This window comes from Engystomops pustulosus, chromosome 9 (genome assembly GCF_040894005.1).
Source record: "Engystomops pustulosus chromosome 9, aEngPut4.maternal, whole genome shotgun sequence".
NCBI lineage: Eukaryota > Metazoa > Chordata > Amphibia > Anura > Leptodactylidae > Engystomops > Engystomops pustulosus.
In genome coordinates this window covers 90,789,085-90,816,986 of record NC_092419.1, presented here as the reverse complement: position 1 = coordinate 90,816,986, position 27,902 = coordinate 90,789,085, and the positions used below count along the sequence as shown (strand labels likewise).

Genomic DNA, 27,902 nt, shown 5'->3' with positions numbered 1-27,902 from the left:
TGGCTGAAGTCTTCCAAATCCTGACCCAACATGGGTTGAAGGTCAAGCCATCCAAGTGCCACCTGCTACAACCTAGCGTCAAGTACCTGGGACATGTGGTGAGCGCTCATGGAATTGAGCCAGATCCAGAGAAGATTGCAGCTGTTCACGACTGGCCTACCCCATCAACTGTACGGGACATCAAAAGCTTCCTGGGATTTGCCAGTTATTACAGGCGTTTCATCCCGAAGTTTGCCCAGCTGGCGGCTCCCCTGCAAGAGCTTCTAAGGGGCCTGCCAAAAGAGAGCCAACGTTCCCGAGTAGCCATTGAGTGGACGGCCGAACGAGAAGCTGCCTTCCAGATGCTCAAGCAACGGTTGACTGAGCCCCCGGTGTTGGGATATCCAGACTATAGTCTGCCTTTCACCCTACACACTGATGCCAGCAAACAAGGTCTAGGGGCGGTATTATCCCAGCTCCAAAACGGAACTGAAAGGGTCATAGCCTACGCCAGCCGTTCCCTCCGAGAACCGGAGCAAAACGACCAGAACTATAGTTCCTTCAAGTTGGAGTTTCTGGCGTTAGTCTGGGCTGTGACCGAAAAGTTCAAGGACTATCTAGCTGCATCATCTTTCACTGTCTTCACAGACAATAATCCTTTGGCGCATCTGAACACCGCACGTCTTGGAGCACTGGAACAGCGGTGGGCCTCCAGACTTGCCAATTTCAGCTTTACCATCAAGTACCGGGCTGGTAAGACCAATGACAACGCCGACGCTCTGTCCCGTCTCCCTGACCAGTGGGAGGGACCCTCCACGGATGCTCAGTGGGAAGATGTCGAGATGCCAGCATTCTATGCCCGGTTTGTGCGTCAAGATGCCCAGAGAGTTTACTCCCTACCGACAGAGGCAGCGCCAGCTACTCCTCAAGAAGAGTCAGAGCCCCCTGCGGAAAAGGACCTCTGGATGAGTCTTCAGGCTGATAGCCGTGCCATAGGAGAAGTAATGGACTCTCTCTCTAGTGGGCGAGTGCCTGAAAGAATCCGGCGCAGAAGAGCTGATGGAGAACTGTCTCAATTGTGGCGCCAGAGAAAGACTCTGAGCATGCACCAGGGTCTGCTAAAGAGAAGAACTCTGGACCCTATCACTTATGATCGGATATACCAGATCCTGATTCCCAGGAGGGACGCCAAGATAGTACTGGAAATGTACCATGACCAGTCCGGACACTTTGGCGCTCAGAAGACTGAAGCCACCCTCCGAAGGCGATTCTTCTGGGTCAACATGAAGTCCGACATTGAAGCCTGGTGTCGAGAATGCCCAGCCTGCGCCATCGCTCGAGGAGAGCGACACAATCAAAGGGCCCCTCTACGTCCCATTGTGAGCCAACGGCCCTTGGAGATCCTGGCATTGGACCACGTGAAGTTGGAGCCCAGCAGATCCGGTCACAGTTATGCTCTTACGATCATCGACCACTATACCAAATTTGTGGTTGCAGTACCTGTCAGAGATCTGTCTGCAAGGACTACCGCAGCGGCCCTGTGGAAGAGCTTCATCCTCCCCTACGGCTGTCCGGACCAGATCCTTACAGACCAAGGAACAGCATTTGAGTCCCAAGTCTTCCAGGAGCTGTGCACTCTATATGGCTGCAAGAAGCTGAGGACCACAGCCTATCCTCCCCAAGGCAACGGGCTTTGTGAAAAGATGAATCAGACTCTAATCAATATGCTGAGGACTCTGACCCCTGCAAGAAGGGCTGACTGGCCAAAACTATTGCCCGAATTAGTGTACCTGTACAACAACACCACTCATTGCTCCACAGGATACACCCCGTATTATCTGATGTTCGGGAGACACGGCCATCTCCCTGCTGATATGACTTGGGACATGGAGTCCCCGGATTCCCAGTCTTTACTTCCCCAGACTGACTGGGTTCACGAACACCAGAGGCGCCTGGCGGATGCCAGAGAAGTTGTGGATCTGCGGTTAGAAGAGGCCCGGGAGAAACAAAAAAGGGACTTTGATCGTAATGCCTGTGCTGAGCCTTTTGCCCCAGGAGATCGAGTGTGGCTGCGCAACAACCATCCTACCAGTAAGCTAGATGGGCGTTGGGAGCGTGAGCCATACCTAGTTAGGGACAGTCTCTCCCCTGAAGTCTACGAGATTTCAAGAGGAGACCGTCCACCACTCCGGGTACATAGGAACCGGCTGAAGAGATGTCTTCGTTCTTTTGCCCCTATGTCTACACCTCTCACCTCGACCCCCAACTTACAGACCTCCTTGTGTTCACCTACCCCCAGTTTCTTGGAACTTGTGACTGTGCCTCAATTCTGTTTTGTTTCCACTCCAGTAAGAGGTACCCCAGAGAGACCATCATCCCCACCGCAGTCTCCAATACTGCTGCCTGTGGAGGATGATCCGGCTCCACTGTCTGCAACCCCTGAAACATCAGAGCCAGCTGAGACTCCGACTCCAGCGCCTGAATCAGAGGACGACGATGAGGAGATTGTTATCTTCTCCAGGCCGGAACTTCGAAGGTCTCAAAGGGAGACAAAAGGTAAAGCTCCTGCGTACCTGCAGGAGTACCAGCTGGTGACACGCAGAAGCAGGAGGCAGGTACGTTTTTCTGACACCGAAGTACTTACCACCGAAGAAGATGCTGAGTAACCCCTGAAGGGCTGTAGCCCACTTCAGGTACTGTACCATGTACATATTGTGTATTTATCTCCATTTTCCCTAAAGAGCCAGAGACTTTCCTGAGACTCTCATCCCTATTTATCTCAGTCAAGAGACATTCCTTGAACTGATTATTGTCCTGTGCTATGATAGCACCCCTTCCTCTGCCACAGCAGAGAATTTCTTCAAAGGACTCTGTCCCTCTACACATAGAGGAGACCCTTTGCTTCTCAGTGCACTTTTCCCCACATCAAGGGCTGTACCCAGAAGATGGACTTTGTCACTAGAGACCTTCTGTGAGACTTTGGCCAGATACTCCAAGGAAAAGTTGCCACGTTATTTATTAACATTTTGCACTTAATGCCTTCCTTTTTAGGTATGGACATTCTGCTTGCACTCTTTATGCCTTTTCTTTGCAGGAAAAGAGACATTCACTATTTTGCTACCCTGAGTAGCCTATCTACCTATGTAATGTTGGTAACGTTCAAGATGTGTACCCATTGGGCTCCTAAGCCAATGTGAATTAACCTGTTTGCACACTGTCATATATGCCAGTAGTCTGCATTAACCCTTTCATAGGCTTTTCAGGTTGTAGTGTGGCTGTGTCGGACCGTCTCTATGTAGTACAATGTTTTATTGTGTCACATATGCCAATGTATGCATATATACACTATATAATTGCCGCCAGGGAAGAAGCGTTGATAAAACAAATATACAGGCCTTGGTGCAAGGAGTGGATTACAGGACATGACACCACACCTTTCCTACTGTACAGTTCGGTTTAATGGCGTCAGCGACCAACTGTCATACAGCTATATGTTTTTGTCTCAGTCCGACACCAACCCAGGTGCCTGTCTCCAGGACCATGGGCGGTTTGTCCCTACATCTCACATAGCCTGCACTTCCCAGAAGTGCCTTTAGCCCCCTCTGTGCCCCAAAACATCTGTAGTCGAGCCGAGGGCGGCTCTTTCAATTGCCCCCGGGGTATGCAACACCCTCGCCGATGCAATGGCGAGGGAGGGTTTGCGAATACGTCCCACCTGCATGTAATCACCTTACACTACATGGTCCTGAGAGGACATAGGGGATATTGCAGTGGTGAATCCTGCCTGGCAAGGCAGAGGTTAAGTATTTTGTATGATGCAAGATGCTGTTGTCCAATGATATGTGTTACATCCTGTGCTCTGTAAGCTGAGATGTGATTGGAGGAGCAGCCACCACCTGACCAAAGGGAGGTAACAAAACCTCTGGCCAGGAATGTTCTGGGTCTCAGATTCTAGAGGACTTTAGGAGAATCCTAGAGATCAGTAAGTGAGTGAGAGTAATCTCTGTCTAGCCCATACCAGAGCAGGAAGAGCCTAGCCCCTGCCTCTGAAGAGTGGAGCATTAGACTAGAGTTAGTGTAGTGAGGAAAAGGGGTATCATCTTACCTTTAAAGGTGATACCTGAAGCCCTACAGGACAAGCTGAAGCTTCCTACCAGGACACAGCTGCCTCCCAGCCTGCTCTCTACATCCAGGCTGGTGAACTATCTCCTGAGGCTCCCTCCAACTCACATCTCGGCACCCTACCTACCTGTTAAAGGCACGTTTGCTGCGGTTCCTGCGGTTCAAATAAAGAACTGTAAGTTGTTTTCTTCAACTTCTGTCTCCGTCTGGTCCCTGCTAATACGGCTGCCTTCATCACCGGCACCCTGTCCATCACCCAGAGACTCACACTCGGGACATTAAGGGGTTGCCCCAGGGAGCAGCCGCTCCCTCATCTTTTCTTGCCAACACCACCCTGCTGGAGACCTGCCAGGCTGTAGGACAGCCCTCCGGTTACCCCGTACCAAGCACCGTGACCATAGCGTGCTTAGGCCGCAACCGCCAGCCACTCCGGTACCGCGGGCCCCGGCTGTCTCCAGGCCTCACCGCAAGGGCTAGGCCCCGGTGGGGGATGTTGCATATTCTTCACTGTTCTTCACATCTGGTAACTTGTCGGGAGATAATATATGCGCGGAACAGTGAAGAATAGATTGCAGATGTTTGCATACATCTGCTAACTTATCAGAAGACATTCTTTTTCAATTAAATAACACATTTTATTCCCGAACCATGGTCCCTTTGAAAAATGCTCGAGTCTCCCATTGACTTCAATGGGGCTCGTTATTCGAGACGAGCACTCGAGCATCAGGAAAAGTTCATCTCTAATAACGAGCACTCGAGCATTTTAGTGTTCGCTCATCTCTATGCTCTATGGCCGTAAGAACGACCATGCGGCTCAATTTTATATGGAGAGGGGAGAGGTGAGCCGCGATCACCTCTCCTCCTCTCCAGCACTCCAGAGGTGTGCCTGCCACGAGATAGCCAGGTGGGCACAAGTTTATGTGAATGCAGCCTAAATGTGTATTCATTTTTTTTTTAAGGGGAAGGGGGGCCCCAGCCTCTCCTATTTACACCCCTGTGTCACAGCTTATCTCCTCCCCCTCCCTGTACAATGACCTCTATATAGATAACACTGACCGCTTATTACATCACTACTGACAATAGATGATGTCACAGCTTATCTCCTCCTCCTCCCTGTACAATGACCTCTATATAGATAACACTGACCCATCATTACATCACTACTGACAATATATGATGTCACAGCTTATCTCCTCCTCCTCCTCCCTGTACAATGACCTCTATATAGATAACACTGACCCATCATTACATCACTACTGACAATATATGATGTCACAGCTTATCTCCTCCTCCTCCCTGTACAATGACCTCTATATAGATAACACTGACCGCTTATTACATCACTACTGACAATAGATGATGTCACAGCTTATCTCCTCCTCCTCCCTGTACAATGACCTCCATATAGATAACACTGACCCATCATTACATCACTACTGACAATAGATGATGTCACAGCTTATCTCCTCCTCCTCCCTGTACAATGACCTCTATATAGATAACACTGACCCATCATTACATCACTACTGACAATAGATGATGTCACAGCTTATCTCCTCCTCCTCCTCCCTGTACAATGACCTCTATATAGATAAGCTGTGACATCATCTATTGTCAGTAGTGATGTAATGATGGGTCAGTGTTATCTCCTCCCCCTCCCTGTACAGTGACCTCTAGATAGATAACACTGACTCATCATTACATCACTACTGACAATAGATGATGTCACAGCTTATCTCCTCCCCCCTTTCCTCAAAAAAGGACCAAATAACAATAAAATTTAAGTACAAATATCTGTGCTTAAAAAAGGTTTTTAAATATTTGACTCGTGAAAATACAGATAAGAATTGGTAGGATTTTGGTCCATTTTCCTATCTGCCATTCTGGAAGACCATCTAATGGGTATAGTAAACTTAGGAACGCACCAATCAGCTGATCCGTGGAGCCTTCAAATTCCAAAACATCATCAGAGAATGGACCCAAAGTTTCAGCTCATAGGGGACAGAGTTGGACTTCTAGCACAGTTCTCATTTGTTGTTCCAGCACCGGATGTTGGACCCCACTGATCTGATCAGCCTATCAATATTACAATCCTGGAAAACCAATTTAAAGGGAGCCAGTCACCATATTTTGAGCTATTCCAACAATTGACAGGTTCTTATAGTACTCTATAAAGCAGGGCTTTCTATCATCATAACATCAACTTTTCAAGCCTGCCAGAACAAGGAGCGGATCAGAGGAGACAGTTCTTCCTTCTTGTTGGAGCTCAAACACCCCTTCCATCCTCACTCTTACCAACTATTCCCCTCCTCCGACATCATCCTCATTCCTTGATCCAGCAAGGTAAATGAAGTCAGAGGAGGGGAGGAGTAGCTGGGATTATGGACACATGGGTTGGTTGGGCTCCGGCAGGGAGGAGGACATAGGAGGAAGTGAGGAGTAACTGGAAATGAGAGGGGTGGGGTAGCTGGACTTGGAGAAAAAAAAAGAACCATCCCCTCTGACTCGCTGCTCGTTCAGGCAAGCAGCCTGGTAAAATTAAAAAGTTGTTTTTATGGTGATAGAAAGACCTGCTTTGCAGCTAAAGGAGGGTGGCCATTACTTTATGGAGCACTTTGGGAACTTGTCAAAAGCTAGAAAATCTCAAAATGTGGCGATAGGTTCCCTTTAAAATAATTGTGCTGATATAAACAGCTCATCTTTTATAAATTGGAATATTTCCCTCCACAAAGGTCCCAGTTTTGGACAAGACCAGGCCACATGCACAAAATCCGCACCCTCTTCTGTACATCGGATACAAGAGGAGTTTTGTCTAACTTTCATATTATATAGGAGTTTGTACACCAGTTGTATTATACACCCAAAGTTAAACTGCACCATCCTGTGGTTCCAAGATAAAGGAGACAATTCCCCTATAACAATTTTTCCAAAATTCTAAATTCACTTTCCCAATATCCCTTTCCCATTTTTTGAAAGAAGGGATGTCTTCCTTTTCCAACCCTCTAACTCCTATCCCCTTTTCCACACTGCGCCCGTAGTTCTTTTAAATTTAACATCTGTGATTCGTTCATTATCTGTGAAAACTATATCACTCCTTTTTGTGTCCAATAAACTTTTCCAGGAATACACCTAAATTTTTCAAAATTAAAATTGTCCCAAATAGGTGAAAAAGACATAACCCCCCCTAAATTCAATATCCTTTTTAATGCCTTCCAAACTTTATCTAATAACCCTGCAATAGCTATACCTCTAAATTCACCCTGTGCTAATTCCCCACTCTCTAATAGAGTGAAGATTGTGTCTCTATTTGTGTCTGTTTTACATATCTTTACCGGGATCTGTCCAAGTGTCTATCCTGGGGGTATAAAGTTTAGAGCAGGGGTAGGGAACCTACGGCTCGGGAGCCAGATACAGCTCTTTTGTTGGCTGCATCTGGCTCTCAGACAGATCTGTAATAAATAGTGATGGCTGCTATCGTGGGTGCTATCGTGGCCATAGTCTAAGCCTGGGTCAAAGAGAAGAGTGTGGGAGCAATGAGGAGCTGGCTGCAGGGAGCACTGGTAAGTGAATATTCTTTTTTTTTTTTTTTGGTTTTTTTGCTGTGACTACCTATCTACCGGGGAGCATGTGCTGTGGCTACCTATCTACTGGGGAGCATGTGCTGTGGCTATCTATTGTGGGGCATGTGCTGTGGCTAGCTATCTACCGGGGAGCATGTGCTGTGGCTAGCTATTTTGGGGCATGTGCTGTGACTACCTATCTACCGGGGAGCATGTGCTGTGGCTAGCTATTGTGGGGCATGTGCTGTGACTACCTATCTACCGGGGAGCATGTGCTGTGGCTACCCATCTACTGGGAGGCATGTGGTGGGACTACCTATCTACTGGGAGGCATGTGGTGGGTGTCAGGATTTGGAGTAATGAACCCCTTGGACCACCATGAATGATGATAAGCAAAGCAGACACCTGGGACCAATCAGCGGCGCTCTACATTTGCAAGTGCCGGCGCGTGGAGAGGTGATTGAGCTCGGAAAGGGGCGCCACCACAGAGAGGGGCACGGGTATGCACCCGTAACACTGGGACCACCTATCTACTGGGGGGCATGTGCATATTGTACGGCTCTTACAGAATAACATTTTAAAATATGTGACATTCATGGCTCTCTCAGCCAAAAAGGTTCCTGACCCCTGGTTAAGAGGGACGGGACCTGGGAAAGAGACAGTTATTATTGGCAAGACTGGGGATAGCAAGAAAATGCAAACCCCATCCTTTAGGGAATGGATAGAGCTGATCAGAAAGGTAAAAGCTTGGGAAAAAAAAATCAGCTATACCATATATAGCTTTATATAGATGGAGTAAGATTTGGATGGTGGGGGGGGGGGGGAGTTCCAAGAATTGTGACTTATATATTTTCTTATTCTTTTTCCTTTTTTCACCTGGCCGGAAGGGGAGGGAGGGGTGGGGGAGGGTTAGACTAACTTAAGAGCGTTGACTTTTAGAACTTGACATGAGTATGTATTTAATGTTTGCTGATTTTAGATTTTTTTGTATTTGTGATACCCTCCAATAAAGATCAAAAAAGAAAAAACTTTTCTTAACTTGACTTTTCTGTCTATAATGACTACATGACAAGGCATCACTTTATGGCACACATGTTGCTGAGGATTGCCATAGTGGAGTCATCTCCAGAGCCATGGTGCATGGAGCATTTTTCTCTGGTAAGATGTCTTACAAAGATAGACAAAGACTGGCAAAAAGTCAGTGTCCATTTAAACCAAACTTTCCATTGACTAAAGTGAAGATCCCATTGTGTGTAATATAGATCATCATTTCTCTATGTACACGTAAGGGCTGTACCACCCTAAGCCAAGGCTATGTTCACACTGTGGTCGCCCTTTATTTCATCTTATCCATCAGAGAATCAGAAAGCGCAGAGAAGTATTTTATCACCGGATATAAATGAACGTCTTCGTTCAATCCTGTGTTAAAAGGGATGAACCAAGGTGGCATGTTATGGAAAGGATAAGGGATAACAAGCCGATTGTTGGGATGTGAATGGTGGAACCAGCAGCGATCATGAGAACAGAGCTCCCGTGAATGTGTCCCACTGCTCCATGCAATATTATGGGAGTGTGGTAAACTGCAGAGCATGGCGCTCAGCTACCTCAGGCACTGAAAGTGCTGGAGATACCTGAGCGCTGTGCTCTGCAATAGCCCAAACTCCTATATTATTCAATATAGCATCAGGATCCATACTCCACCTTTCACTCAATTCATAAGTGATAACAGGACCTGGGTCTCCATATTTCTGGGGTTCCTGATCTCATGACATTCATACGCTCACTGATAAGCTTGTAAACCCCTATTTATAGAAAAAGGGGTTAACTTGGAAACTTGTAGAAGCCATTTTAAGTGTCGATACAGGAAGGGGGGGGGGGGGTCCAGTCGTACCCGTAAGTGTCACAGCGGCACAATCTCCCACCCTGCTCAGTGTTCTTCTCATGGTGAAGGGTCTGTGATCCTAATATGAACTAATAAGCTGACTCTGGAGGGATTAATGGACAGAGCGCAGGGGATTAGCAGCTTTATTTGCTTGTCAGGCCACACTGTTTATTCCAGGCCTCGCGTTGCTCACTAAACCTGTGGCTCATGTTCACTTAAAGGTACAGGACCACTACGATTGACACTGCGCAAATTATAAACAATTAGTTTCATTTCAGTTAATTTAAAATATAATTACTGAATATCCCCCCTAGGTAATTGTAAAACAGCGTGAGAGAGTTATGTATTATACCTCACTGCCAGCGCCGACTGCAGAGTCATTGCATGTGTGGCTGATAGAAGAGCATGCAAGTGATTATATACAAAAACCGACTCATTATTAGAGAGGTCGGAGCTCCAGGCTGGCATGATGCTGACGTTCCAAGAGCGCCAATGATGAGCTGACTCTGTGAGGTCGCTAACATGTTGCTGCTGGTAGGGGCCCCCTGAAGAGGTAAAGTGATGAAGGCCTTGTGGTGCGTTCCCCGGTAGCCCTACCCATAATCCGACGTTGTATGTATATTTGGTGCTGAATGCATGTGGACTCTCCTGGCTATTATATTTAGTAATTACCCTTATAATAATAATTCTTTATTTATATAGCGCCTACAGATTATGCAGCGCTGCACAAAGCATGTCAAATTGGTCCCTGTCCCCATGGGGCTCACAATCTAAACAACCTAACAGTATGTTTTTGTAGTGTGGGAGGAAACCGGAGAACCTGGAGGAAACCCACGCAAACACAGAGAGAACATTCAACAATTGAACTGTTTTTATGAATAATTTTATAAAATTTCTCTCCTCTCCTGACATTTTAGATCCTTTCTCAATTTCGCGTTGCCACTTTTGGTCTGTGTCGCTGCATTGATGTACCTTTATTGTGCAAATGTATTAATTCCATCTAATATGTAGCCAATCTAGACTCATAAGACAGTGGCAAAGACACAAGAGAGAGTAACCATCTCAACCCATTAACCTCTACATCATCGTGTTCCTTCAGGATGAATTGTTTATATCCAGCGGCTCCCACTGCATTCCCCACCTCTGGTGCCCCCAGGATCGCTGACATGGCAGGACAGGACGCAGGGCGGGGATGGCAGACTCCTCCACTGGTCACAGTCTGAAACTTCGAGCCGAATGCCTTGTTCTTAAGACCTCATTTCCTTGCATTACAGAAAATATGTTTCCCTAAGGCCTGCACCTCGTATCCACAGAATGAGGCACCGGTGTGATAGTCCACATCTGTTACATGTTATGAGTTCACCTTTATCAGAGACTTCTATCACGTATTAGTAGTATAACATGACAAGATATTATTGGTAATGGGTGCAGAATAATAATGGGGTCAGCCTACCTTGAGTCAATCAGGAGAGCGCCCGGCCCCCAGAGAGAGCGCCCGCCCCCCAGAGAAAGCACGACCACTTTTGTACCTCCCAACATAGACAGAGGAGATCCCTACAGACAATCCCTAAAAGAATTTAGTATGTTCTTTTTCAGATGCCATGTTATGGTACTAGGAGTGACATTGAAGTCATGATACTGAGTTGCAATACCAACCCCAGCCTCTGTACAATGTATGGCGCTGTACTTGGTATGAAGTGTAGATGCTGCAGTACTTGACCTCATAAATGAGTGATCACCATCATAAAGCGTTCACTATGTATAGGACAGGTTCACCATCTGGAGGACATAGCCTCAGCAATCACAGAAGCAAAAGCCACAAGTGGGTGTAAAACCTACACATACACCTACACAGTGGTGCCAGGAGCATCTTATATATCGGAGCAGTAGACAGAATACGTATATGTAAATGTCTTACCAGTGTATCCAGGAGCACACAGACAAGCGAATCCATTGACCAGATCGATGCAGATTCCGTCGTTCTCACATGGAATCGGGTCACAATCGTCAATATTCACAGAACAAGTTTCCCCTAGAAATGAAGTCAATGTGGTCAGCAGCAATCTACTTTGTCCATCCCATTACAGCTTGTGAGCACAATATAATATTATAAGTCACAGTACTTATAGAGCGTAAGCTCTTGTGCACGGGGCCCTCACTTTTACTGTATGACGGATGACTACATCATTACTCTGGTCTGTACATGCACCTCCATAGGCTGCAGAATATATTGACCGCCATTCAGGTCCATATCACTTTACACAAGGCGGTGTGATGTTTGGTGCTGCGGATGAGCCCCAATGTGTAATGAAAGCTTCTTACCTGTGAATCCTGGCTGACACCTGCACACATAGCCCGCAGCGCCGTCATAGCCGAAATCTGCGCTAAACTCTGGTTGCGAACCATAAAGGGACTGATTTGATCGTTCCATACACAGGGAGTCGTGTAGACATGGACCATCAGCACATTCATCAATGTCCACCTCACAGTGGTCTCCAGTATATCCTAAAAACCAAGGGGAGATCATTAACACATATGTTGTATTTCACACACACACACACACACACACTACAAACAGACCCTACGCCACAGATTATAGGTACATACAGCATAGATTAAATAAATGTAGTTTAATTATCTGCCAATCACCTATGAATAATTTATCCAATAATCCCCTTCTGCCTCTAAGCATTTTCTCATGCTGCACAGCTTCTCTGGAATTCTAATAATAATAATAATAATAATAATAATAATAATAATAATAATAATAATTATTATTATTATAATTAATTATTCATATAGCGCACACAGATTACGCAGCGCTGCACAAAGCATGTCGATTGGTCCCTGTCCCCATGGGGCTCACAATCTAAACAACCTAACAGTATGTTTTGGAGTGTGGGAAAAAACCGGAGGACACCCACGCAAACACAGAGAGATCTTACAAAGTCTTTGCAGATTTGACCTGGGTGGGATTCAAACCCAGGGCCCCAGCGCTGCAAGGCAGAAGTGCTACTCACTCAGCCACCGTGCCACCCAATATAAAAGTCTGATGCTGGATGATCTATCCTAGTATAAGACTGTCTAGTCGTACTTTGCACCTCGTATTAGTTGGCTTATATGATTGCTGCCTTCAGATAGTACACCATCTACAATCTGCACAGCACCTCCTGCTGTGTAATATGCTGCCTGAAGAAAGGACACTATGTAGAATCTGTGCATCCCCTCCTGCTCTATAGCATTCTGCCTACATATAGGACACTATAAACAGCCAGCTAAGCTCCTTCTGTTCACTACAAACAAAGTGCACAGCTACTGCTGCTCTATAACAAGCGGCCTACAATGTGCTCAGCTTTGACTCCTGTATAAAATGCTACCAGCAGATAGGGCACTGTACAATCTGTTATGCAGCATCCCCTGCTCTCTAATAGGCTGCCCACAATAGGACACTATATACAATTGCAACATCCCCCACCGGGGCCTAGCCTTTTCTTGGGGCCTGGAGACAGTCTGGGCCCGCAGTACCTGAGTGGCTGGCGGTTGCGGCCTAGGCACGCTTGTGTCACGGTGCTTGGTATGGGGAACCGGAGGGCTGTCCTACAGCCTGGCAGGTCTCCAGCAGGGTGGTGTTGGCAAGAAATGATGAGGGAGAGGCTGCTGTAGCGGATCTCCCTGGGGCAACCCTTTGGTGTCTAGAGTTTGAGTCTCTGGGTAGTGGACAGGGTGCCTGTGAGGATGGCAGCTGTAGTAGCAGGGACCAGACGGAGGCAGAGGTTGAACAAAAACAACTTACAGTTCTTTATTGGAACCGACAGGAACTTCAGCAACGTGCCTTTAACAGAGTGATGGAGTACTGAGATGCTTTTGGAGGAAGCCACAGGAGGTAGTTCACCAGCCTGGATGCAGAGGGCAGGCTGGGAGGTAGCTGTGTCCTAATAGGAAGCTTCAGCTCGTCCTGGAGTGCTTCAGGTATCACCCTTGAAGGTAGGATGATACCCCTTTCCTCACTATACTAGCTAATTTATTAGCTCCACTCTTCAGAAGCAGGGGCTAAGCTCTTCCTGCTCTTATCTGGTATGCTGGCTGACTAGATCTCTAGCTGGTGTCCTGCAGACCCTCAGGTCTCACCAGGACTGGTCTCTTCTCCCTTCTGGGAGAGACTGCTCTCCTCTCTCTCCTGAGAGAGACTCCTCTAGAACATTCCTGGCCAGGGGTTTTATTATCTCCCCTTGGTCAGGTGGTGGCAGCTCCTCCAATCACATCTCAGCTTACAGAGGACAGGATATAATACAAGACATTGGATGATAGGTTTATACACATCTTGCATCATACACAAAGTTAACTTTTGCCTTGCCAGGCAGGATTAACCACTGCAATGTCCCCTGTGTGATGTGATGACATGCTGTGGAGCTTATTCGCAAGCACTCCTTCGCCATTGCATCGGCGAGGGTGTTGCACAATGTGCTCAGCTCCTTTTGCTCTATGACATGCCGTCTATAGATCGGACACAATATACAATTTGCTAAGCTCCTCCTATTCTACATCATGATGCCTACAGACAGGACACTATGGGGGTCATTTATTAAGGGCCCGATTCACGTTTTCCCGACGTGTTACCCGAATATTTCCGATTTGCGGCGATTGTACCTGAATTGCCCCGGGATTGTGGCGCACGCGATCGGATTGTGGCGCATCGGCGCCGGCATGCGCACGACGGAAATCGGGGGCGTGGCCGAACGAAAACCCGACGTATTCGGAAAAACCGCCGCATTTAAAAACCGAAAAAGTGTCGCTTGGGGAGCGCTTACCTTCACCTGGTCCGAGGTGGTGCATTCCGGCGCGATGAGATGACTTTCAGCGCAGCAGCGCCACCTGGTGGACGGCGGAGGAACTACCTTATTAAATCCTGGCCGGACCCGAATCCACCGCAGAGAACGCACCGCTGGATCGCGAACGGACCGGGTAAGTAAATCTGCCCCTATATGTAAATTGCTCAGCTCTATCTCCTCTATTAAATACTGTCTACAATCTGCTCAGCTACCCCAGCAGTATAACATGCTGCCTGCAGATAGGACACGGTTTAATCTGATCAGCACCTTCTGCTCTACAACTTGTTGCCTGCAGATAGGACACTGTACAATCTGCTCTGCTCCTCCTGCTCTATGACATGCTGCCTTCAATCTGCTCCGCTTCTCCTTATCTATAACTTGTTGCCTGCAGATAGGACACTTTAATCTATTAAATGTATTAAAGGAATGCCTTGACTGCCTGTATTATGTACACCCATGATTGCAGGTCTTCTCACAAAATTTATGGATTGTGAGATTATCTGCACATATAAGCACATACCTGCCCAGCAGAGACATGTATAGCCTTTGACCCCTTCCTGGCAGGAGGCATTATTCATACAGGGGTTGGAGGCGCACTCCGGGATGTCTACCTCACACGTCTCTCCTACAAAGCCTGTGTCGGTGCAGTTACAATAGAACCTGTAATGGAGAGCAGTAGGTTATGTAGCTGACTGTTCACCTCTTTATGTGGTTATAAATGGAGTAATAAATTTGCACAGAGGATCAGGCTACCTGTTAATGGCATCGATGCACAGCCCCCCATGCTCACACGGCTGGCTTTGGCACTCGTCAATATCTAGATGGCACAAGAGTCCTTCATACCCTGCGGGGCAATCACAGGTGAAGAGGCCGATGTGATCCTGGCACGTGGCGCCATTCTGGCAGGGGTTGGACTGACACTCGTCAATCTCCGTCTCACAGTTGACACCTTTGGAAATAAAGAAGGATCACATTAGAATGAGGTCACATTACATGAAGGTCATACAGGGTTATGTTCACCAGTGCCAAGCCTGTAGGATCTTAAAAGGGTTTCCAACAAAACAAATTAGGCCCTAACCACAGGATAGAGCCCAACTTACTGATCGGTGGGGGTCTCAGTGATGGGCCCCCCACAGATCATGAGAACATGGGGTACGATGTACCCCAGTCAGACCCCTTGTGACTCCCCGAGAGCCTGGACACGCATGTCTGGGCTGCCCCGTTCATCTCTATGGAGAACACAGAGATTGGCAAGTACAGCGCTCGGCAATCTCAGTCAACTGCATCCCCGTTCTTGTAATCTGCGGGGGTCTCATCACAGAGCCCCCTGCCGATTACGCAGCGCTGCACAAAGCATGTCAAATTGGTCCCTGTCCCCATGGGGCTTACAATCTAAACAACCTACCAATATGTTTTGGAGTGTGGGAGGAAACTGGAGTACCCGGAGGAAACCCACGCAAACACAGAGAGAACATACAAACTCTTTGCAGATGTTGACCTGGAACCCAGGACCCAAGCGCTGCAAGGCATAAGTGCTACTCACTCAGCCACCGTGCCGCCCACAGCAAGTTAGCCCTATCCTAAGGGAATCAGTCATCAGTTCTGACCACATAAAGCAGCAAACAATGTTAGGTATTGTCCCTGGAGAGATGTGTTAATTTTACCTTTGTGTATGTTAGTAGCAGCAGAACTGTAAATTGCTTTTTTTATATTCCAGGATTGTAGCTGGATTTGGAGCAATGGAGGAATGTCCTCACATTACTGTAATAGTTAATATTAACCATAATAGTACATTTTGGTGCTGGTGCCACAGCTGTTTCAGAACTTATGTCAAGCAATAACAATTGTGGATAATCTGTGCTGAGCTGTTCCATTTAAGATGAAGGCTATATCATGAAATAATTGAACATCAGTAATGTCACATCAGATAACACTGCATGTGTAGTGCACATCTTGTGGCAGCAGGTGGCGGTATAATACCATGAAATGACTAAATGTGACTGCACAGTATACAGCTCTAAGGAGACACTTTTGTAAAATTGTAATCGATATAAAGATCACTGTAAATTCTTACTACACCATCCATTATGTACCAAATTCTGGAGTGCTATTAACTTGGTCATTCGCAAAATTAAAGGGGTTGTCCTCGTTCAGCAAATACTTGATATGGTTTGTGTAACAAAACATTATACAATTTTTCCAACATACTTTTTGTATCAATTCCTTCACATTTTTATAGATCTCTGCTTCCTGTTGTTCTATGGAAAGCTTCTAAGTTTACTTTCAATAGACAGAAATCTGACCATGGTCACACAGGTGCAGGCCTTATTACATTTCTGGTCATGTGATGTCACACAGGTGCATGGCTCATTACATCCCTGATCATGTGATGTCACACAGGTGCACGGCTTAATATATCACACAGCTCTGATTACTCTCCGGTTTTTATCCACTGGAAGTAAACATAGAAGCTTCCTATAGGATGACAGAAAGCAGAGATCTAGAAAACTGTGAGGAATTGGTGCACAAAGTATATTGGAAAATTGTATAACTTTTCATTACACAAACCATTTCAATTATTTTCTGTAAGTGGACAACAACTTTAAAGGAAACCTACCATTTGATTTGATGCATTATGAAGCAAACACGCCTTGAGAATGCTGTAGCTACACTGATTCAGGATCATATCTTGGTTAATACCTGAGCTGAGTGGTTTTGCTGAAAAAACTATTATAACATTCAGGACCTTAGGTAAGCTGGGTCAGGCTGGCTGACATAAACACATTACATACGGGATGTATTGTAATTACAAATGGAAATTAGTCAAGACATGACTAATCAACCTGAGCTGGATCACTCATACACAGCAGCTGGGATATAGTGCAGCAATTGATTATTCTGCCTTCAGGCACAACACAGGGATTACATCATCCTCTCTTGCTGAGAAAAACTCACTGCTAGGAGAAGCACTGAAGCAGCCATAGAAGCGACAAAGCTTCATTATCATAATGTTATATTTGTTTCATCAGCAAAACCACTCAGAACAGAGATTAACCAAGATATGATCCTGCACAAGTGTAGCTACAGGTAGGTTTGCTTCATAATGCATTAAATCAAATGGTAGGTTTCCTTTAAGGTGAAGCCTCAGTTTTGGAGATTAAAACATTTACATAGCTGGACATTTCATAACATAAAGTCAGTACTTAACATTCTACATTTTGGTTAGTTGTGTAGGTGTACGTATTACTTTGGGGCCATGTACAGTAAAATATGAGAATTTTGTGTAATGGATTATTAAGATGCTGTTTGGTTACGTAGTTGTGTGCGCTATAGAGCAGTATTTTATCTTCTGTGTGCGCTATATAGCAGTATTTTATCTTCTATGTGCGCTATATAGCAGTATTTTATCTTCTATGTGCGCTATATAGCAGTATTTTATCTTCTATGTGCGCTATATAGCAGTATTTTATCTTCTATGTGCGCTATATAGCAGTATTTTATCTTCTATGTGCGCTATATAGCAGTATTTTATCTTCTATGTGCGCTATATAGCAGTATTTTATCTTCTATGTGCGCTATATAGCAGTATTTTATCTTCTATGTTAATGTACAATTTGTGTATTTTAAACACTAACCATTATTGAGACTCAAGGTTTGTATGGCAATGTTGGACTTGGTTCTGCTCTTAAACCTCGTCCTGACAGGGGCAGCTTCTAGGACCATTTAGATTATTCTCGCTGTGAGACTTAATTAACCAGTAAATTTTATTGGCTATGTGACCAAATCAGGAGGAAACCACACAATGGTGGGAATGTGGTCAGAAGCTGGGATGAGGAGAGACCGTCTGCGGCTGCACTCCCATCATGGTGATGGCTCATAAAGCAGCGGTTATTAGAGGCTGCTGTTGTTGAACCATTAAATCTGTTCTAATACAGGAAGGTAAAAGTAGGTGGCCGGCCTCATCACATTCTCTCAGGATGCGTTCACATGTTTAAACAACGCAAGACAACGGGTGCTGGTTATCGATCACAAGCATTTGCTTTGAAACACATATGCGATTGGGCAGAGCCACATCCTTGGGCGTTTGCATTGCATTTGTAAACACAATACAAACATGTGGCCATACCATGAAGACAAAATATTATCTTGAAATTGGTGCAGAGGCCACTGCAAGTGAGGGTGCGGTCACAGGGCCCATTCTTCGTGAATTTTTAAATGCACTGCAAATACAGTGGATTCAGACCAGCCAAACGCATGGTAACATGCAAAAACACATGTGTTTTTAGTAGATTTAAGAACACACCTAGAATGCAACGAGAAACCGCACCCTAAATGGGACTTCATGTACATTACAGACCAAAAGTTTGGACACACCTTCTCATTCAAAGAGTTTTTCATGACTATAAAAATTGTAGAGTCACACTGAAGACATCAAAACTATGAATTTACACATGTGGAATTATATACTTAACACAAAAGTGTGAAACTACTGAAAATATGTCTTATATTCTAGGTTCCTTTTGCTTTGATTACTGCTTTGCACACTCTTGGCATTCTCTTGATGAGCTGCAAGAGGTAGTCACCTGAAAAGATTTTCACATCACAGGTGTGCCCTGTCAGGCGCAAAGGATTTGGGGATGCACGTGGTGAGGCCCCTCACCCGATAGAACTTAAAACCCTGCAGCACTAGGCACCACCACAAGACACAGACGCTGCTGAGATGTGAGAGTCCACGCCATTGATGCCACATGCCTACTTCACCACAACTGACCACCTAGAAAATAGAGTATGTTGGAGTGTGTGATTTCAGGTGCACCAGAGCAACGATACTATAACTGCACATTGTACTTGATGCTAAAATGCGAGTCTAAAAATGTGAGCGCTCCCCACTTAACCCTGTTGCGTCTGGTCTCATCCACCCGTGTGTATCAACCCTGAATGGGAGAGGATATGTGGTATCCAGTGGCTGGTGGTTGTCAGCCAGGCAGCTTAATGCACCACCACAATGTCACCTCAGCAGTAATGGACAGTGTCCCTCCCGACCAATGCTGGTTTCACTGCTACCCAGAACACAGTAGTAGCCGTTTGTAACCTTTAGTATTGTCTACTATTGTATCTGTCTATATTGTATGCATGTAAATAATAACATGAAGCAAGTAAGCAACAAGCAAGAAATCTTAGTCTGTGTAACATGTATGCAACTGTACGTAACCGTGCTGTATCCCTATCGGTTGTAACAATATGCTGAGCACTGTGTACAAAAGAATCATATCGAAAGACTGTTGGGAGACCATTTCAGGTCACTACCTCTTGAAGCTCATCACGAGAATACGAAGATTGTGCAAAGCAGTAATTAAAGCAAAAAGTTAGCTACTTTGAAGAACCCAGAATAGAAGACATATTTTAAGTGTCACACTTTTTTGCCAAGTATATAATTCCACATGTGTTAATTCATAGTTTTGATGCCCCCAGTGTGAATTTCCAATTTTTATAGTAACTCTTTGATTGAGAAGGTGTGTCCAAACTTTTGGTCTGTACTGTATGTCCATCTGCTACATAGTGCGTCTTACAGTGTAAACATTGTGTTAACATGTTTTGAAATTGCAATGTTAACAAGATGCAAATGCTTTGTGTTAACCTTGAGGCAAATCTCTCCTCAGCTGTTATATTGCATTTCAAAATGCAATGTAAATGCCTCGAGTGAACACAGCCCAAGGATCACTGGTCAGTCATGGCCGTGCCTATTATATAGTATTTTCTGGCACCAAAATTTTGAAGTGTAGATCTTCTTTCTCATCCACTACCTCTCCTGTGCCTCTGCATCTGCTTGCCTAAGAGGATTAGGTTAGTTCTGTAACTTTCAGAAATGTTACAATCCTTGTACAATGATTGATCACAAAAAGCATTCTTGGCCTGCGCACCTCTCGTTCCCACACTAGTATAGCGGTCACTCCTCTGCCTGACAGTGCTGGGCTGTGGTGGGCAGCGAGGGGCTGCAGGAAACAAAGGCCTGGATTCTACACCACAAGGACACTACTCCTGCACATGGTGGACATTGTATACATGAGAGTAGAAGGATCTGTCAGATGCTGCTGATACCTATTATTATTTTATATATATAATATAAAATTACCTAAAAGGGCAATCCACAATCCCCCAAACCCACAAGATAAGAAAGCGTTTATATATCCAACCCCTGATCACAGCTACAGCTGATACTCATTAAAATGTTGTTGTGACGGATCGAGAACGCACCTTGTGACCACAACCTTTGGTTTTATTCACTTGTTTAGAAACACAAAATGCATATGCAAGTGGATGGGGCTCAACCCAAAACCAAAGCCTCTGCCCTTTCCCTTTGAATTGTGCTTCAAAAGGGTACCGCCATATGTACCGCTAGTGCTGCATTTACAAGCGCATGCGTTAGCCCGATCTAATTGTTTTCGGTATGATGCATGGCTCCCTGCACTAGCGTTGACCGTACCCTGAAACTCATTGGGGGAGATATATCAATCTGTCAGAAGTAATTTGCACCTGAAAGTTTAAGCACCACACTCAGGGTGAAGACACACATGGCGTTTTTAGGCTGTTTTTGGGCCGTTTTTAGTTTTTAGTGCGTTTTCAGATCGTAAAAAACACATGCGTTTTTGAAAAATGCATGCGTTTTTTCCAATCATAAAAAAACACTCTACTAAAAACGTCCCAAAAACAGCCTGAGGGTGTGTCTTCACCCTCAGGTTGGTGTTGTGAATCAGTTTTTGGCCCGTTTTTAAGCATGCATTTTCAGTCTGTTAAAAAACGCATCCATTTTTGTCAGTTTCCCAATTAAGATAATTGGGGAAAAATGGACAAAAAACTGTCAAAAATGGATGTGTTTTCAAAAAATGCATGTGTTTTTCATCGGACTGAAAGCGCATGCTTAAAAACGTGCCAAAACCGGATTCGAACGCCACGTGTGACCCCACCCTTAGGGTGCAGTTACAAGTGGCGCCCTGAAGCATGCATTTTTAAGTTACTATGCGTTTTCCAGCTTTGAAAGCGTTTTTCTTCATTGCTGGAAGTGTCATCAGTGGTGTTAACATGGGGACACAGCTCCGCCACGTGTGCATGGATCATGAGGGTGCTGTCAGATGATAGCGTTTTGATTCCATTTTGAAACGGAAGCAAATTGCACAGGGGCGAACCATGGGCGATTGCACATGGGTTACTTTACTTTACTTCTAGTGCCCCTGCACACAAACGTATTCGATTCCTGGAAAAGGTCGCTTGCGCTGGGCAGATGCCAGGGAGTGGAGCGGAGTCCTTGCATCACAGTATATAATGATATTACTATAAAGGATAATATACAGTCTCAGCGATGTCTCATGCTCACCTGTGTATCCAGTGGCACAGTCACACGCATAACTATCCACCTGGTTGAGGCAGGAGCCATTGTTCTGGCAGGGCTTGGATGCACACTCGTTTATATCTATTTCACAATGATGTCCTTGGAATCCTGGCACACAGTAACAAAAGTACTTGTTTTCCTTCTCCACACAGATGGCATCATTCTGACATGGGTTTGATGAGCAGCCACCTACTACACTCTCACAGTGATGCCCTGTGTAGCCTGGTGGGCAGTGACACGTGTAACTGTCTGTGGTGGCCTCACACCGGGCATTGTGGTCACAGGGGTTGGAGTCACACGGTGACCCTTTATGCTGGCACTGCAGACCACTATATCCTGCTTGGCATGTGCAGGTGAATGCCCCAACATCATCCGAGCAGTGCGAGTTTGGAAGGGCACATGGGTTATTGTTACAGTCAATGGTGCAGTTAGATCCAGGGCTGCAGATACACTTGTAATCTGGGTATCCAGGGTTAGGGACACACACGTGGCTGTTAGGGCAGTGAAATACATCACATGCATTATATAATTCTCCACAGTCTGGTCCAGTGTAGGCCGGAGGCTCTGTGGGGCACAGACATTGACCCAGCGTCTCTTGGCAAGAGCCACCATTCAGGCAGGGAGTTAGTAGACAGTCTTGTGCCAAACCTGGAGATCACAGAGAGAAATACATGTTATCGTGTCTGGTTCACGCTACCATGATGCATTCAAGCAGAAAAAGACAATTCCTTGAAGCTAGATGTATACATATGTCGACTGCATTCAGAAAATTTACAAAATTGCGTTAGGATCAAATTTCCTTATGAAAATATATTTACTCACCGGGTCACAGTGGTTTTATCTACATAAATGGTATGTAAGTGCTGAACAATGCAATTTATAGGTTCCATTCTGGCTAATCCTTATAGGGGATGTACCAATTTAGTTGCTAACCCCTATCCACAGGAGAGAGACTAAAAATCTGATTTGTGAGGATCCAACTGCTGGGACCCCACTGAATCCAAGAACAGACCCCTCATGCTTCCTTCAGTACCATGGCTGTACCGGACTGAACTCCAGGTATCTACGGTAAATGGGAGTGCTACCTGCTTTTAGAACAACACAATACGGCTTCACTAAATGTAATCCATTTTTTTTTACCCATTGTTCTTATGTTGACTGTTGCTGCGACTGATCCGCTAAGACAGTGATGGGCAACCTTTTGAGCTTGGTGTGTCAAAATTCGCCAAAAAACCGAGCATAACTCGGGTGGTGTGTCACTTTGACAAAAAAAACATAATTTTGTGATATTTATAGTTTAAATAATAAATATGTATACTATTTAACTTCTAGGGTACTTTAACTGTAGGTTGTCTGATTGATCCTACCATGTACTGCCATTCTACAGTATGGCAGTATATGGGGATTTTCCCGATCATCTACTTCTATGTGCAAATCACACATTGTAATAGATCGGTTACAATCAGACAGGTGTGGAAATGCTTAGTAACCTGTGAACTTTCAGTCAGGAAAGTTCACAGGCTATAGCGAGGGCGCAGGCGCCGCTGTCTGCATCTCCCTTATGCCCTCTTGGCATGGAGAAGGTGTGAGGAGCAAAATAATCGCAATGTCTGGCGATTTGCAAGGCGTTGCAATTATTTCAGGGCTTGTACGTCACAAAAATGACACACAAGCCCTGATGACTGTCTTCCATCATACAGTGCACTGACCTTACTTACTATATGATGAAAGTGGTTGTCCTCCCTTGCCCCTGATGTGGAGATGGTCAGTGTAGAGGTGACCGCTGCTGCCTTGTGTCATGTCCCAGCAGCTATGTGACCTCTGACTGTGCTGCCATCCTCCCCCCACCACAACTATCAGGGGCTGCAGAGGAGCCTCCTGGGTGTATGGCCGGGTTACCTCTCCTGCTGTGCCCCATGCTGATACCTGTGCTGACTGGAGACACAAGGCACAGCTCACACATGGGGAGAGATCGGTCCGGGGAGGAGGAGGAGTGCTGGAAGCTCAGTGCAATCTCTCAGCCTCCCGGCTACTGCACCTGGTCATGTAGGATGAAACTTAACTCTCAGGCAGCCGCGTGTCAGTGAAAATGGCTATGCGTGTCAGCACTGACACGCGTGTCATAGGTTAGCCATCACTGCGCTAAGAAGTAAAACATGTGGTAGTCAGAACCGTTTTTTCCACAGATCACTCCTAGGGCAGATTTATTTTTCCTTAGGCTGCATTAGCACTTTGCGTTTTGTATACATTAACGCATACATTTTGAAACGCATCAGAGCAGCCGAGAAGAGGAGATTTGCCTGATCACATTGCCGTCAACATTGCTTTATAAAAATCATGCGCTAACACAACGTTAGTATGTTAAAAACATGTGCTAACTCGATGGCATATTTACATATTTGGGTTCAAACTATGTGGGGTTCGGCCCGATCGCATATACCGATCCATTGAAATGCATTCAAATCGGTAATGAGTACCTGGTATTTTGCATATTAACAATGCAAAACACTGGGTGCTTGTTACCGCGCCAATGGAAACATATATGCAATATCGCCGTATAGAAATGCAATCCAACCAAAATGTGAGAATGCAGCCTCAGTGTTTTCCCAACCCCTCACACCAGTTTTCTGAAAACAAACCAATTTTATAAAGTTTACAAGGATCCAAGAAATGTAACAAATCCTTACTTACTTATAGCTTTTCATGTTACGTGGAATTTGTTGCCTTTAAAATGCTAGAAAGTGAACAGTGATAATCCAATAGTGCAGAGAAAAAGGAAGCAAACAGCTGCTAAATGAGGGTCATGCTGCACTAATAACATGAAATATGAAAGGTCCTGGTCTTTAGCAGTTTGCCAATTGAAGGCTTTGCTATGAGAAGCTGCTCTGGGAATGTAGAAGCAATTAGTGCCGAGAGGGCACCGAGGCTCTGCTCCAAGACAATGCCTAGAGTTTATGGGAATTTACTCCCATTATGCGTCTAACAAGTGACCCCAGTCAATGGGCAGCCTCCTGGTGACACGGCTGAGATAATGCAAATCGAGAGGTAGAATGACATTCCTTTGCCATTGACAAGGTGACAATTGTAATGGGGAGAGATTCACCCTCCGTCTCACTTGTTGCTCATGTTATCCTTATTGGCGACTTCAGCTCCTTGGATGAATGTGGTTTCCATTTTCTACACCACATGTAACATGTCCCCTTATTCAGATTTCATAACCGTTAACAGAGGAGTTTAAAGGGAACCTGTCATCAGGAGCCCATTTTCTGACTCCCCTATGTGCCCATAGAGAATAATGTCCACATTGCCAAAAAGTTTTTATAGTAAAAATGGTCTTTTTTGGAAAAAAAGATAATTGTTAACTTTGATCTAACTTATGTATGCAGAGCAGTGTCCCGTGTCCCATTGGAGTGGCCTGTGAGGAGTGGGGCAGACATGCATGACGTCCTGGAAGGGGGGGCGGGGGGAGACCTGGGCGTTTTTTTCAATTTGAAATCTAGGTATGAGGGAGCAGTTTCCTGAGGGTGGGGGAGGGGGATGCTCCTCACTGGCCACTCCCAGGGGACTAGGGACACAACTCCGCATACAGAAAGACAGTTTTACTATAAAACCTCTTTAGGAATGTATACACTATTCTCTATGAGGACACGGGGGAGCCAAAAAAAGAGCTCCTGATGACAGGTTCCCTTTAATCATGTATTGCTGAGAACAGTAAAAAAAATTACAAATTTAATTCTGACTGCAAAATATCTAACCTAAATCCCCCTTAGGCTACATCCACACAGCTGTGTGCTCGCCAGGACTGGATCCCAGGTGAGCGCAGAGCTGGGCGGAAAAGTGACTCCTCCCCTCTCCATTAAAAGAGTTGCTGTTGCGCCGGCCCAGACATGTCTTATGATTTAAAGCGGCTGTCTGGCTTGGTCGCGATATGGTAAATGCCATAGTCCTCAATGACTGCAATGATTTGGCTGCAAATTGTGCAGCCAGATAACAGGGGCCATTGCAGGCCATTATAGGCTGCATAGAGCTATGTAACCATATATGAAGAGCTTTTGGCTTTTTGTAATAAACTGTTCCAGTGCCCCTCCCCTCTGCTCTGAGTGACTGCTGTAGGTAACCGCCAAAATTGTGATACAGCCATTAATCCCAGCAGAGAGGAGGGGCTGTCGAGCAGCACAGTATAGAGAGCAGGAAGCTCTTCAGGCTGATAGACCCACCTATAGCCATTTTAAGAGCTGCAAATTTGGATTAGAACTACAATTTTCACAGGCCTGTCACTACTAACTATATACAAAATGGTATGGTTACACAGATCTCCTTTAAAAGGAAATCTACGATAATAAATCAAGAATGATACACCAGGGACACTTACTCCTAGATCCAGACACCAGGATTTACAGGCTGTTACACAAACTCCCTGTGCTTAATGTAATCTCACTGCAGCAGAGGAAGGAGTAGGAACACACAGTGGGGGGGGGGGTTAAGGAGGGTAGGGGAGTGCTCCTGCACAGTGTAACAGCTGTTCTCAACCACCCATTTTTATGAAATGTTACTGGAAGCAAAGAGCTAGGTAACCTGCAGAAAGGGGGTAAAGCGATACACGATGCAGAATGTGCAAATTAGGAATATAACAGGCTCTGGTCATTGGGTGTCTTGTAATCTGTATTTCCCAGTAGCTCATCTCTGCAGCCTCGTCCCTTTCCATGTATTAGACCTTGCTTGTATTTATTTTCTTTCATACAAACACTGTAGAAAATTAAAGGCTGGGTTCACACCACGTTTTTACCCCGTTGTAAGGACACTTCAGCCGAATTCCTGACATGTCCGTACAATGGAGGGCTAAGATTTATCCCACTCTATGCTCAAAGTGGGATACACCGTCCTGTAAGTCCCCGTTGAAAGTGAAGTGGGAGGAAAAGTGAACAACCAGTATTAGGGCGACACAGTGAGTGGGTAGCACTTCTGCCTTGCAGCGCTGGGGTCCTGGGTTCGAATCCCACCCAGGTCAACATCTGCAAAGAGCTTGTATGTTCTTGTGGGTTTCCTCCCACACTCCAAAAAAAGCATACTGTCAGGGTGATTAGATTGTGAGCCCCATGGGGACAGGGACAAATTTGACATGCTATGTGCCGCTATATAAATAAAGAATTATTATTACATGAATGTGTGCAGTGTATATGTCTGGAGCTTTCCTGGTATATATATATTAAACATGGTGTGAATGTAGCGATAACGACCACCTTTAAAGCCCCCTAAGGATTTTCCATTTTTTAAATGAATGTTAATGGAGCTGTAGCAGGGTTCTTTTTAACAATGTGAGTTTTTAAAGGTTCTCCAAGAATTCTAAAATTATTGGCCATGGAATCCAAACTCTGGCTTCCATTGGTTTTTAAAGAATTTCAAAATGTAGTAGTAGCACTTTGCAGAGTTTGAACTATGTTGGGTCCGTTTGCTCTTTTCAAGTAAAGCAAAACTAATAGAAAACACAATACAATGATCAACTACGAGTGGTGGAAACGTGCTCCACCAAACTAATTCTGTGCATCTTCATGTTTATTGTGCGGTCGAAATTTATTTTAAGTGTTAGACTGATTGATAAATTTATTGAACAACATTTTGGAAGGGGCAAACTTACATTTTTTGTAGTGGATTATTTTAGGCGCTGCACTATGAATAAACATGGCATGCGTTCTAGATGCTTCAAAAAAAATGATGTCTTGTCATTGTGGTTGTTTAAGACACACATATGCCCGAAATAGGTCAGTTAGACTGACATCCTATAAGACAGGGGTAGGGAACCTATGGCTCGGGAGCCAGATATGGCTCTTTTGTTGGCTGCATCTGGCTCTCAGACAGATCTATAATAAATAGTGATGGCTGCTGTGTGTCTGTTAGACTGATCACTGGACACAGGTAGCGCGATGTTACCGCTGCCTACGTACTTTGTACGACCCAGGCCCCATGGGAGCAATGAGGAGCTGGCTGCAGGGAGTGCTGGAAAGTGACTGTGACTTTGCTGTGACTAAATATCTACTAGGAGGCATGTGGTGGGTGTCAGGATTTGGAGTAGTGAACCCCCTGGACCACCGTGGACAATGATGTAAGCAGACACCTGGGACCGGAATCTATGTGGCCCCCAGTCT

General features: G+C 45.4%; 1 protein-coding gene across 2 annotated transcripts in view; it reads right to left on the bottom strand.

Moving 5' to 3' along the window:
- Nucleotides 1-27,902, bottom strand: part of CRB2 (crumbs cell polarity complex component 2) — a 71,125-nt gene that overhangs the window by 29,365 nt on the left and 13,858 nt on the right. For both annotated transcript variants that reach the window (XM_072125547.1, XM_072125546.1), the window contains exons 2-6: nt 21,745-22,407; nt 15,126-15,321; nt 14,893-15,032; nt 11,866-12,048; nt 11,462-11,575 (exon numbers count right to left, since the gene is read on the bottom strand). In XM_072125547.1, coding sequence (XP_071981648.1) covers nt 11,462-11,575; nt 11,866-12,048; nt 14,893-15,032; nt 15,126-15,321; nt 21,745-22,407 — 1,296 coding nt within the window. The remainder of the gene's footprint in view (nt 1-11,461; nt 11,576-11,865; nt 12,049-14,892; nt 15,033-15,125; nt 15,322-21,744; nt 22,408-27,902) is intronic.